Source organism: Bubalus bubalis, chromosome 11 (genome assembly GCF_019923935.1).
Source record: "Bubalus bubalis isolate 160015118507 breed Murrah chromosome 11, NDDB_SH_1, whole genome shotgun sequence".
In the NCBI taxonomy this organism is placed as follows: domain Eukaryota; kingdom Metazoa; phylum Chordata; class Mammalia; order Artiodactyla; family Bovidae; genus Bubalus; species Bubalus bubalis.
The window spans coordinates 26,994,824-27,008,695 of record NC_059167.1 but is presented as its reverse complement, the minus strand read 5'-3'; the positions used below and the strand labels follow the sequence as shown (position 1 = coordinate 27,008,695).

The window sequence follows — 13,872 nt, the reverse complement described above, 5'->3', positions numbered from 1 at the left end:
AGTGTTGATGTTACTAGATCAAGTGGCTTCTCCTTCAGTGAGGGTTAGCATATAGTTGGGCCAACCCAAGGATATTTAAGTGTCAGTTGCACTGAGGAATAAAATAGTGTTTGAGTCTGTATTTGTCTGTTTTTAGTAACTTCAGGAGAGTAATTTTAGTAATATCAGGAATAGAAACTTATCCTAATGAATTATAATCTCCCTTGAAAATACAGGCAGAATTGAAAAAAAAAAAAATACAGGCAACTATTTGTTCAGTAATGTAAGGTTTAAGGAAAAGATCTAGTATGAAAGAAAGGCATCTACAAGGGAAACTGTAGCCTTAGATTGACTCACTTTTTTTTTTTAATTGGAGTATAATTTGTTCACAATGTTGTGTTAGTTTCTGCTGTCAACCATGTGAATCTGCTGTGTGTATGCCTATATCCCCTTCCTCTTGAGCTTCTCTCCCACCCTGCTCATTCATCACAGAGCACTGTGCTGAGCTCCCTGTGCTATATATACAGAAGCTCCCTGCTAGTTATCTACTTTACACGGGGTAGTGTGTGCATGTCAACACTATTCTGTCAGTTCATCCTACTTCTAACTGTATGTGCTTGGACCAGTCAGTTTTCTCTGCATTTCAGTTTTCCCATTTTAAATGTGGTACTAACACTTGCCCTGTCTGTCTCCTCAGCTTATTATAATTACAGCAAGATAGTGAAGTTGAAAAAGCTTTATAAACTATAAAGCACTCCAAGCAGGAGCTGACAGTTAGAACAGTGGTGAGAAATAGAATGAAACTGGACTGTGAAAGGGTCACTAAAGCCAAGCTATGTCTAGAAGGTGGGGAGAGAGCAGAGGGATGGCATTAGAAAAGAAGACAAGAAAAGTGGTTGAGTGCTTTTGCTTTTCAGTGTTAGTAGAGTGTGTGGCCAAGACTGGAAATGTTAAAAATTAATCTTTCCAGTAGCATTTGAAATGTGAACTTTTCCAAATTAAAATAGAAACAAGTTAGCTAGATCAGAGATATGGGAACCAGTTAGCTAGATCAGAGATATGGGGAGGGAGGAAGAAGTATTTCTAAGCAAAAACAACCCAGTGGTTGAGATGAGCCCCACACAACACTGCAGAGAGGCATTGAACATCCTGTCATCCCAGCTGCTTTTTCGGCTGAGACAAGGACCTGGGTTTCTGCGTGATTTACAAAGACACATTTAATAGAGCAATTACATGGATTAAGTTAATTATCCTTTTCCTATAATTCATTCTTAAACAGAAAAGTACTTACCAATTTTAACACTGTTTTCAAATAGACCTGGGACCAGTGTGAAAAGAAAATCAAGGAGTTGAAAAACAGGCTGCACGTTTTAAAAGCACAAAGTAAAGACTCTCTTCCAGAACTTCACGAGGAGCTCCACAGAGAAAAAGAACTGATTAAGGTATTGAGTTCTGAAGTAGTGTTCAAGATAATCACTCAGCTGTTTTCTGAGAAGTTGAAGTGTTTGTCTTTCGTTCTCTGTGTGAAACAAGTTTTCAGGTCCACTTGGAAAATATTTTTTCTACCTTCTCTGTAATACACCATGCTGGTCGCTGAAACAACTAGAATCCATGCTTTTTGAGATTCATGTGTGAAGGCTAGAAAGATTTGTCAGAAATTCTTCTTTTGGGGGATTTGCTCTCGTCCTTCTGTTTCTCCTCTGTAATGTAAGATGTGGCCTCTGAGATTACATTGAAAGCTCTTCCTTTATCAAATGGCCTTGTGTTTGAAATTAAAGCTTGACTGAAGAATTAATTTTTTAGAGGACAGTAGTTAGGGGTTTTGCTCAAATACAATGTTTCTGTAATATTTTCCAAGCTATATTCTGCTTAATGGACACTACACTCGCAAAAATTCCTGGGTATGTCAGGGCTTTGCAGAAGACAAGGCAAACTCACCAATAGGAATTTGGACCAGTTAAATTTCCAGGTTAGGAACTCCCTCCATCTCTTTCCTTTCTGCAGATTTGATGTTGGAAAGACATCCACAGCCTAATGGAATATAGTTTAATTTTTTTTTCCTTCCTTTAGTGACTTCAGGGATCTAATTGAAAATAATTAGGAAGAATTGAGTAGTCTCCTACTTCAAGCTGTGCTGGAAATTAGTGTCTTCCTGCCTGAACCGTTTTTTTTTTCATTGTAAAAATTTCTAACATGCAAGAAAATTCAAACATAACAAATAATATGACAAACTTCCATGAAACCATCAGCCAGCAGAAAATAAAATATTACAAATACAGTTCAAATGTCCTGTATGATCTCCAAGGTATTCCCTGTCCCCAGAGGTATCCACAGTCCTAAATTTGGTGTTTTACCATTCTTATGTATTTCTTTATCATTTTACTACATGTGCATGTAGATCTCGGTGGAATATAGCAGTATTACTTTTGCTTTTAAACTTTATATAAGCAGTACCATTACTCTGTACATAAGTCATAAAGATATACTTGTACGTTTCCTTCTTAAAGTTTTCAAATTTTACTTTTTTACACTTACAGAGTATCTTTATTCACTGAAGCACTGATTTTTGTTTTGTTCATATAGATGCCTATTATTCTGTTGTCCATTTACTGATTAGTCCAGTGTCCAATATCAGGTTTCTATATATGCATGGTTTAATTCTTGGTTCTCTGCTCTATTCCATTGGTCTGCCTATCTTAGCATTTATACCAAATTATCTTGAGTACTGTGTTTTATTTGAATAGATCTTCATTTCAGGTGTGTATCCATCCCTCATTCTCACACGTGAGTGTGGCTGTCCTTGGTTCTTTGGTCTCTCACAGCTTTTAGAAGCAGTTTGTCAAACTAATGAAAATCCTGATAAGAGTTACAGTGGAGCTGTATTGAATTTATAGAGTAATTTGGAAGAAATTAACATCTTTTTGACATTGAGTCCTCCTATTTTCAAATATGGCATATTTCTCCTTTTAGCCATGCTGAGTGTTTCATAACTTTCTTTATGTAGTATTGTACATCTTTTGTTAGATTTATTTATTGATGTGTTACTTTTAAAGCTATTGAAAATACTGTTTTTTTCCTAATTATATTTTTTGTTTATACCAATGCCTAGAAATGTGACTGACTTTTCTGCATTGATACTATATTGAACTGTCTTGTTAAACTCTTTTATTAAGCCTGATAATCATGTCAGTTCTTTTGGAGGTCTATGAACACAGTTACCATTGGTGAATAATGACTCTCTTGGTTATTTTATTTCTTATATTTCCGTTGCGTCTACATTGGTCAGTACCTCCACAGCCGTATTGTAGAAGCATTGATAGCTGGCCACTATGTGTCAGTCCTGATTTTAAAGAGAATGTTTTCATTTCACCATGAAGTATGATTTTTGCTGGTCATGTTTTAGTAGATGCCTTTATTAGGTTAAGAAGGTTCCTGTCTATCCCTGATTTTCAAAGTTTTTATCATCTCTATATCTTTAAGTTTGGATCTAGACTTCAAGTAACAGGTAAGAGGACTTGGAGTCCCTCTGAGTTGACACATAGACTTTCCTCCCATCAAGTCCAGAAACCTGTGCAAAACGTGAACCATAAGCCCATGTTCAGTTCAGTTCAGCCACTCAGTCATGTCTGAATCTTTGCAACCCCATGGACTGCAGCATGCCAGGCCTCCCTGTCCATCACCAACTCCCGGAGTCCACGCAAACCCATGTCCATCGAGTCGGTGATGCCATCCAACCATCTCATCCTCTGTTGTCCCCTTCTCCTCTTGCCTTCATCTTTCCCAGCATCAGGGTCTTTTCGAATGAGTCAGTTCTCTGCATCAAGTAGCCAAAGTATTGGAGTTTCAGCTTCAGCATCAGTCCTTCCAATGAATATTCAGGATGGACTGGTTGGATCTCCTTGCAGTCCAAGGAACTCTCAAGAGTCTTCTCCAAAACCATAGTTCAAAAGCATCAATTCTTCGGTGCTCAGCTTTCTTTATAGTCCAACTCTCACATCCATACATGACTACTGGAAAAACCATAGCTTTGACTAGATGGAAAGCCCATAAGGAGGCATAATTTCTCCCAAGTAGGACAATTCTCAGTTTCCGCTAGGATCCTTTCAATTTCCATAGCCTCAGCATTCTATTTTTCTTTGCAAAGAATTGGGGAGAGGGGGCAAGAGCATTGAGTTCATTCAACCTATGACCATATTCCAAAGAGATCCCAAGTAACCTGAAGCCTGTCCAAAGCAATGTTTCTCATTCTTAAGTCACTTGAGGGAAATACCTAACCACTCAAACTTTACTTTCCTCCTTGGAAAATTACATTACCATCACAGCCAAGCTGACATATGGGGAAGTTGCTTTACATGGTTATATGTGTCTGTATATGTGTATGATTTCTTTGTTGTTGTTATTCAATCACAATCATGTCTGACTCGTTGCAACCTCATGGACTCCAGCATGCCAGGCTTCCCTGTCCTTCACTGTCTCCCAGAGTTTTCTCAAATTCATGTCCATTGTGTCAATGATGCTGTCCAGCCATCTCATCCTCTGTCGGCCCCTTCTCCTGCCTTCAATCATATTTTATATGCTAACTATAAACTGTTATGAAAATTATTATCATTATAGTGGGCATCAATGTTCACAAAACTTGTCAAATGATTGAATCCATGGGATAGTTTTATTTTTAAAATAACTGTTATTGAAATATAGTTAATATACAATATTATACTAGTTTCAGGTGTACTACACAGTGATTTGACATTTGCATACATTATGAAATGATTACCACGATGTCTAGTAATCATCAGTCCTCATACAAAGTTATTACAATATTATTGACCATGTTTCTTATGCTATATATTACCTCTCTGTGGCTTATTTATTTTATAACTGGAGGCTTGTACCTCTTCATTAAATATTTTTTGAATAAGTAATGTGGTCACATGGTTCAGAATTGGAAAAAGTATACATGAAAACTTTTTTTCCATCAGTTTCTCTCCACAGAAGCAGCATTACCAATATGTTATATTTTCTTCCAAAGATACTCTATGCATATACAGACCAATACATACACACACACACACACAGATTCATTTTTTTGATCCTCTTTTTACCCAGCTAGTAGTGTAGAGGAATAGGACTTGACAATCCCAGCAATAATTGAATCCACAGGAAGGCTTAAATGCTATTGTGCTGTGTTAGAGTTCAGTCAAAGCCTGTGCAGTGCACCGCTTTATGTAGTCAAGTTTTCCATCACAATCCATATGGATAGTTGGAATTTCACAGGTTCTTTTGAGGTATAGAAAATTTATCTTGTTAAATTAAGAAAGGCAAACTTACCTGACATGTTCTCTTTTGCAATTAGTTTTGGTAGCAAATCTGGAGTATTTTCTTTTTAAAATTGAAGTGTGAGTTTTGAAATATTTATAGAAATAAGGGAACTTTTTCAGCCTTAATAGATTACCTCAGTAGACCTCACCCAAAATATTGTTTGATTCCTTGCTTTTTCACTTAATATTTAGGAACATTTTAAAGCTCTTGAGACATACTGCCAAATTCTTTTCTTTCAATCATACATTTTGATATTTGAGGATTTACTTTATCCTAGGTCTCTTGGTAAGTGCTAAGTGGGCAGTGCATTGGTGAGAAATGTTATCATGGCTTCAGCCAGTGTGGAGCTGATAGTCTAGGCTACTGGAGAGATACATGTTGACCAGAGTCCTACCATATGGGTACATATGACACCATATGTGCATAATTGTAAGCATGGTGAGTATAAGAAGGGAAAAGGACAGAGGGGCCTTGAGAGCGTAAAACAAGGGTCCCAACCTCATCCCATGACTTAGAGAAGGCTCCTCTAAAGAATTACCTGTGTCTGAGACCTGCAAGTGTTGGTAGGAATTAACTAAAATACATCTGGGGAAGGATAAAGGTGAACTGGGTAGCATCTCAGGCAAGTAATTAAAGAACAACAAATTTAAACATAACTAGGTTGCAGATACCAAAAGAACATTTCATGCAAAGATGGGCTCGATAAAGGACAGAAATGGTATGGACTTAACAGAAGCATAAGATATTAAGAAGAGGTGGCAAGAATACACAGAAGAACTGTACAAAAAATATCTTCATGATCCAGATAATCACAATGGTGTGATCACTGACCTAGAGCCAGACATCCTGGAATGTGAAGTCAAGTGGGCCTTAGAAAGCATCACTATGAACAAAGCTAGTGGAGGTGATGGAATTCCAGTTGAGCTATTCCAAATCCTGAAAGATGATGCTGTGAAAGTGCTGCACTCAATATGCCAGCAAATTTGGAAAACGCAGCAGTGGCCACAGGACTGGAAAAGGTCAGTCTTCATTCCAATCCCAAAGAAAGGCAATGCCAAAGAATGCTCAAACTACTGCACAATTGCACTCATCTCACAGGCTAGTAAAGTAATGCTCAAAATTCTCCAAGCCAGGCTTCAGCAATATGTGAACCAAGAACTTCCTGATGTTCAAGCTGGTTTTAGAAAAGGCAGAGGAACCAGAGATCAAATTGCCAGCATCCGCTGGATCATGGGAAAAGCAAGAGAGTTCCAGAAAGGCATCTATTTCTGCTTTATTGACTATGCCAAAGCCTTTGACTGTGTGGATCACAATAAACTGTGGAAAATTCTGAAAGAGATGGGAATACCAGAACACCTGACCTGCCTCTTGAGAAATTTGTATGCAGGTCAGGAAGCAACAGTTAGAACTGGACATGGAACAACAGACTAGTTCCAAATAGGAAAAGGAGTTCGTCAAGGCTGTATATTGTCACCCTGTTTATTTAACTTATATGCAGAGTACATCATGAGAAACGCTGGACTGGAAGAAACACAAGCTGGAATCAAGATTGCCAGGAGAAATATCAATAACCTCAGATATCCAAATGACACCACCCCTATGGCAGAAAGTGAAGAGGAACTAAAAAGCCTCTTGATGAAAGTGAAAGTGGAGAGTGAAAAAGTTGGCTTAAAGCTCAACATTCAGAAAACAAAGATCATGGCATCCGGTCCCATCACTTCATGGGAAATAGATGGGGAAACAGTGGAAACAGTGTCAGACTTTATTTTTTTGGGCTCCAAAATCACTGCAGATGGTGATTGCAGCCATGAAATTAAAAGACGCTTACTCCTTGGAAGGAAAGTTATGACCAACCTAGATAGCATATTCAAAAGCAGAGACATTACTTTGCCAACAAAGGTTCGTCTAGTCGAGGCTATGGTTTTTCCTGTGGTCATGTATGGATGTGAGAGTTGGACTGTGAAGAAGGCTGAGCGCCCAAGAATTGATGCTTTTGAACTGTGGTGTTGGAGAAGACTCTTGAGAGTCCCTTGGACTGCAAGGAGATCCAACCAGTCCATTCTGAAGGAGATCAGCCCTGGGATTTCTTTGGAAGGAATGATGCTAAAGCTGAAACTCCAGTACTTTGGCCACCTCATGCGAAGAGTTGACTCATTGGAAAAGACTCTGATGCTGGGAGGGATTGGGGGCAAGAGGAGAAGGGGAGGACAGAGGATGAGATGGCTGGATGGCATCACTGACTCAATGGACGTGAGTCTGAGTGAACTCCGGGAGTTGGTGATGGACAGGGAGGCCTGGCATGCTGCAATTCATCTGGTCGCAAAGAGTCGGACACAACTGAGCGACTGATATGATCTGAGGTTGGACATGACTGAGTGACTTCACTTTCACTTTTCACTTTCATGCATTGGAGAAGGAAATGGCAACCCACTCCAGTGTTCTTGCCTGGAGAATCCCAAGGACGGGGCAACCTGGTGGGCTGCCGTCTATGGGGTCGCACAGAGTCGGACACAACTGAAGCAACTTAGCAGCAGCAGCAGCGGGAATCCTTACACATATTAAACTTGCCCTCCAAATATATAAAACTCGATACCAAACAGTCTGTGGAAAAAGATAGTCACTCCTTTGAGGACACAATGTGGCAGTATTTATTAAGAATCCCAAAATGTCCATATTCAAAAGTTCTACACCTGTTAATTATCCTTTCAACTGTGGGAGAAGACGGGGTATCCAAACCAAAATTGATTTAAACCGGGCATTGGATTACTTACACCAGCCTCCCTTCAGGGCAGGCGTCTGAGCCCACACTTTATTCAGGAAACACTGAAGTGTAACCATCTTCCGGTCTTGAAAGTCAGTGAATGGCAAACCTCTGCTTGTGGCTTGCCTGCTTCAGGTGATGAAGCTGGTAAAAAAGTGTTCCACTGCAGAATCTGCTCTCATCCACTTGACTAGAATCGTGAAGCAAGAAGTAGGTAACAGAAGTTTAAAGTGATGATTTCTCCTCTGAAAAAGATGTTATGTCTTAAATCTCCATGCAACCTTTAAAAAGAACCCTCTGAACCATTTTATTCAACGTAAATCCTTGTTGGCAAGTTCATGCCAGTGTGGCTTTTAGAACTCTGAAAATCAATCAGAATTAACCCATTTTTACTGTTGCCACCCCTCAGGCAGGTTACTGATGTAAATGAAATACTCTCTTCTTTCAGATTTCAATAGACAGGTATGAATAAAGACCCTTCAAATGTGCCAAAATACAGAATACGAGAAGCACAATAAAAATCTGGAGGTCTCTTGAATGTTTGAGCTGTTTCATTTTACCTTCTCTCTCCTGAAAGTAATTATCCAGATTAAGTCCTAGAATTCAAAAAATGTTTTAATTTGACCAATACTTCATTAAAAAAAAAAAATTGTTTCCAGAGCCAGAGGGCATTTTCTGCTAACCCATCTCTGGCAATCATTAGGGAACAATTTTTTTTTCCCTTCAATTAAATTTATTCTTTTTGAAAGTTAACCAAAATGATTCGCTTAACAGAAGCTGTCATTATGTGATTGCCACGTAGCAACAATGCATTTCTTAAGGTGTTTTTAAAAGTAGGGAAATCACATTTTATACAACATTCTGTAACACAGTTTCAGAATTATGTGTATGTAGGTGAGAGAGATTGCTGTGAGACTCCAAAAATACTTTACTTCCCCTAAATAAAGGTCAAGACCTACTTGACTTTAACATAGAGTTAAGTATAGAAAAGTCTGAAATACCTGAGGAAGTGAAAATAAAGGTAGAAAAGAGTTCTGCTTTGAGAAAATAGGTGCTGAGGAATTGGCCAACCACAGCCGCAGAGGCCGGCCCTGGGCTGTTTCTCATTCAGAAGGTCCCACCCCCTTTCCTGGCCTCCCCTCCCCCAGGGTCCAATCAAAGGATTAGCCTCTACAGGTTTGGAAACAACAGCAGCTTGAGTTGAAGAGTTTTCTTTCTTTTTCCCCCCTCTTTCTTTCTTGTGTTTAAATGCAGGAACTAGAGAAGTCTTTAGCTAACTGGACTCAGAACTTGAAAGAACTTCACACAATGAAGACCGACCTAACCCAGCACATTCTGGTGGACGACGTGATGGTTTTGAAGGAGCAAATAGAGCATTTGCACAGACAATGGGAGGACCTCTGCTTAAGAGTAAGTCAGTTAACTGCAGGGCACGGCTCTTCTGAAGTTTATTGAAATGTCTCCGAAGGCCAGACAAAGTAGAAAGGAGCTTAATTTCATTGAACCGGGAGGCCCTTTTCAGTTGGAGCCCGGGCTGGCGCTGTTCCTTGAGAAGGCAGCAACAAGGTTTAACAGATTTGACCCTTTGTTTCTCCAGCACTCAGTGCTGGAACTTTGCACACTCTTAATGAGCTTTTTAAAAAAAAAAAATCACCTTCAGAGCAGGGGGGAGGGGAGGATTGCAGTTTTGAGCAGCTGTGTGCACTCTGCTCTCAGTCGTGTAGAGATGACAAGTACCAGTCCTTGTCTGAGTATCAGAACTTCAGCAGAGAGGTCCGGGCTGGCCTTTCAGCTGTATCTCTGCAGTGTCTGTTCTGGGTCCACAGACAGCAGGAGTAGCCCTGAGTGCCAGGCTCCAGGGCATTTTATCTGAGCACTCTGCATTCACATGCAAGCCAGTGTTTATTTCAGGTAGCTGGCTTTAAAACTCTGAAAGAAAGGGTCAGCTGCTACACTTACTATCTCAGTGAATCACTTATACTTATTAAGAATTGAATTGTAGTTAAGGTATTACAAGGTGTAAGTAGATGACAGGATCAGGTTGGAATTGAAGGGTTCAAATAGATCTTTTTTTAAGAACATTTAATTCTAAGAAAAATCCTTAATCTAATTTTTGTGAATTAAGAGATGTACGTAAAAGTTGAAAATTCAGACACTTCTGAGTGCATTTTAATAAAATAAAAATGTTTTTCCTTCTTTATTTTAGTATTTAATATTCATGATATACCTGTCCTTTTACAATTTTAGAATAGTCCTTTTAGACTATTTTAGAATAGTCTTTTTAGACTTTTAGTCTTCTAAAAGACTAAAGGACTTTTAGAATAGTCCATTCAGAATTTTTATTCAAATTTTATATAACAGAAAATTGAGAATATGTGAAAGGTATCCTAAAAGCTAAGGAAGAAGTGAAGACTGGGGCCCAGATGTTCCTAATTGTTACCATCAGGAATCCAATCAGAATGATGCTATACAAAATGCCAGGATTTTTAAAAGCTGAGTTGAATAGATGCTATGAAAAACGGAAATACAAAACTTGGGTTTTTAGCGATAGTTTTTTCAGCCCTCTCAACACATTTGGTTGGGTGGATGTAGAAGCATTGGCTATTTTTGCTTCACTCTGAAAAGAGCAGAGGTTTTTTTTGTTTGTTTTGTGTATAGTTGAAAAATGTCTAGGAGTTCAACTTTGGTTTCCCCATTTGTAAAGCGGGGTGTTAAAAGTTAACCAAAAAAACTTTTAGGTTACCCTCTTTATCTCTAGGATTCTGAAGATTTCTAAGACCTGGGAATACTTTGTACATTTAAAGAGGCTGATTTGCATTCTTTAAATTTACATTTATTTAAGTAATAAATTTGAACCCTGGAAGGAGGAAGATCCTTTGCTGATGTCAGCTTAGGGGTTGCTTCTGCATAACAGAGCATTGGGTATTTGGGGGTCAGCCTGCTCGCTGCAGACCAGGATTTGATTCCATTTCCATGGTTTCCATCCAGAGCAGGGGTGCATATTGGGAAGGTGGATTAAATGAATGATATGCACTTTTAAAATTTTGCTTTGTTTTTGAAATATACCACTCAAACATTTAAGTGATGTTAATTTTTGTGGTCCATTTGCACTATATACATAAGATTTATATTGTGACTGAAATGATAGTTTTTAAATTAAACAGGTGGGACATTGGCCTTAAGTAAGGATAAGGACTTGATCATTTTTTAAAAAGAAAGGATTTGGATCATAAAACAAAAAGTAACATGTAGCAAGCAGTAAATAAATGTATACTTAAAGAATAAAGAACAGAAGAAATTTAGGTGATGGTTAAAATACATTCATCTAAACTTCCTGTTTCTAATTTTTAATAAAATGCGGTAATAATAAATTGAAGGGCATGGCAACCCACTCCAGTATTCTTGCCTGGAGAATCCCATGGACAGAGGGAGCCTGGAGGCTCCATAGGGTCTCACAGAGTCAGACACGACTGAAGCAACTTAGCAGCAGCAATAATGGATTACCGCATTATATTAAAACTGTTTTGGATAAAGCTGAATCCTTTTGGTCAGTTACAGGTACAATCTTTTGTTACTGTCGCTTTTTAAGGCATTTATCAAAGGTGTAAAAGTTCTGTTGATGTCAAACCCTAGGTCTTTAAAAGACAAAAACATGATAATTTAAGTCCTTGGGATCACTTGAATGGAATCCATAGTCCTTTCGATGGGGGGTGGGGAGGAAGAGAAAGTCTTTCCTTCCTGCCTGTACTCAGCTGCCAACTGCATTGTCATTTCCAGGTGGCTATACGCAAACAGGAGATAGAAGATAGACTCAATTCATGGATTGTGTTCAACGAAAAAAACAAAGAGTTGTGTGCATGGCTGGTGCAGATGGAAAACAAAGTTCTCCAGACAGCAGATATCAGTATTGAAGAAATGATTGAAAAGCTCCAGAAGGTGAGCAGGAGTCCCCAGAGGGGTGCGGTTATGACCACCATGGTCTTCTCTGCCCTCCTCACTCCCAGACTCAGAACTGTATGCCGTAGGCACATTTCCAATGAGGTGGGAAAGGTGGGCTGTCCTTGGTGGGCAGGGTGCTGTGTACTAGGGCATTGCTTTCCTTGGTTAGGAAGAAAAAGGGGCTCAGGGTTTCTTAAGCCTCAGTTTACATCCCAGGTGGGTTATAGTTTTTCTAACTGTGTTGTTAAGACGATCCCCTGGCCAAAGGAGAAAGACCAAGAGCAGTGGGGCTCGTAATTGTGAAGTGGTCGCTGATTCCCATAAGGAAAGGAAGAAAAAACCTTCTCGTCGCAGTCACCCCAAATGCCACTCGGTTAAGCCTCAGGAAAACTCTTGCTGATATATTAGGCTAATTTAGCTATACCCTGTAGTCCTCAGCTCCCAAGTGCATTAGAATAACTCTGTGAGAGAAACCAGGGCTTTTGAATTAAGAAACTACTGCCTTAGGTATTACACATGCACTGAATGGGGGTGACTTTTTAGCCGCTCACTGAAGGGTTGCATGAACAGGTGAGAGAAGTGTTTTTATTTTTTAAGAAATTTCAGGAGGCACAACTCTGTGTTTGTATCTGCCAAAGAAATGAAGTTTCTGTAGTGATTCCAGCTTTGTGTTTGGTGCCTATGCCAGGACTGCATGGAAGAAATAAATTTGTTTAGTGAAAACAAGTTACAATTAAAGCAAATGGGCGACCGGCTGATCAAGGCCAGCAACAAGACAAGAGCAGCTGAGATCGATGACAAGCTCAACAAAATCAATGACCGTTGGCAACATCTTTTTGATGTCATTGGCTCAAGGTAAGGAATGGCCTAAAAATGGGTTCCTAATCCCTGGCTACAGTCGCTACCTCACAGATCTCAAAACTGAGCCCCATCTTCCTCTAAGGTAACCCAGCAGTTTTCTAAACTTACAGATAAAGGTAGAGCTTGATAAAAATGAATGGAAATTCTTATTTTGATATTATAGGAGGATTATATTGTAGCATGGTGGTTTAGTCATGAAGTCGTGTCTGACTCTTTTGCGATCCCATGGGCAGTAGCCTGCCAGGCTCCTCTGTCTGTGGGATTTCCCAGGCAAGAATAGTGGACTGGGTTGCTGTGCTCTTCTTCAAGGGATCTTCTGACCTAGGGACTGAACCCAGGTCTCCTGCATTGCAGGCAGATTCTTTACCAACTGAGCTACCAGGGAAGGAAGGAAGATAAACCAAGTATATCTCACCTTTTTTTTCTTTAGCTTAAAATTTCACATGACTTAGACTTGGTTTAAATGAGAGTTGGTCCTTGAGCAGGAGGTATTATTTAGAAATTCTAACACTACCTTAAGACTTGTGTGAAGTCTTAAGATGAAGTTATGCCTGCCTCTTGTTGCTTGTGTGTGGCAAGTAGGTCAAGGCATTGACCTGATTTTCTGGGGGCTGCTTCTGGGGGTCCCTGGAGGTTCCCCTCCCTCTAATCACCACCATCAGAGGAGCTGGACTCATTCAAGGCAAGGCCCCTCTGCAGGTTTGTGCTGGGTGCTAGGTCCCCAGTGGGCATCTGGTCCTAAGACGTGGAATCTGGAGGCACGGCTGTGAGTGTAAATCAAGGCTGTCCAGTGCTTATCAGAAACAAGACTGACCATTTGATCTCCCCTCACAAATAATGACGACGATACCGCCCAGAGCTTCTAAATGTTTTCTGTCTTCTCTGTCCAAACAGAGACCCCAAGCAAAGTGTTTTTCAGTTGTAAGCTGGCACACAAAGAACAGTCACCTGGCTTTGGGGCCATTCATGCAGCTTTGTTTTCACTGGCTGAGCAAGTCTGTTACATAACAGAA

At 39.6% G+C, this 13,872-nt stretch overlaps 1 protein-coding gene across 10 annotated transcripts in view; it reads left to right on the top strand.

The window, feature by feature from the left end:
• SYNE2 (spectrin repeat containing nuclear envelope protein 2) overlaps positions 1-13,872 on the top strand; it is a 328,786-nt gene that overhangs the window by 277,123 nt on the left and 37,791 nt on the right. For all 10 annotated transcript variants that reach the window (XM_044924868.2, XM_044924865.2, XM_044924866.2 and 7 more), the window contains 4 exons: positions 1,296-1,421; positions 9,314-9,469; positions 11,837-11,995; positions 12,687-12,853. In XM_044924868.2, the coding sequence (XP_044780803.2) occupies positions 1,296-1,421; positions 9,314-9,469; positions 11,837-11,995; positions 12,687-12,853 (608 nt within the window). The remainder of the gene's footprint in view (positions 1-1,295; positions 1,422-9,313; positions 9,470-11,836; positions 11,996-12,686; positions 12,854-13,872) is intronic.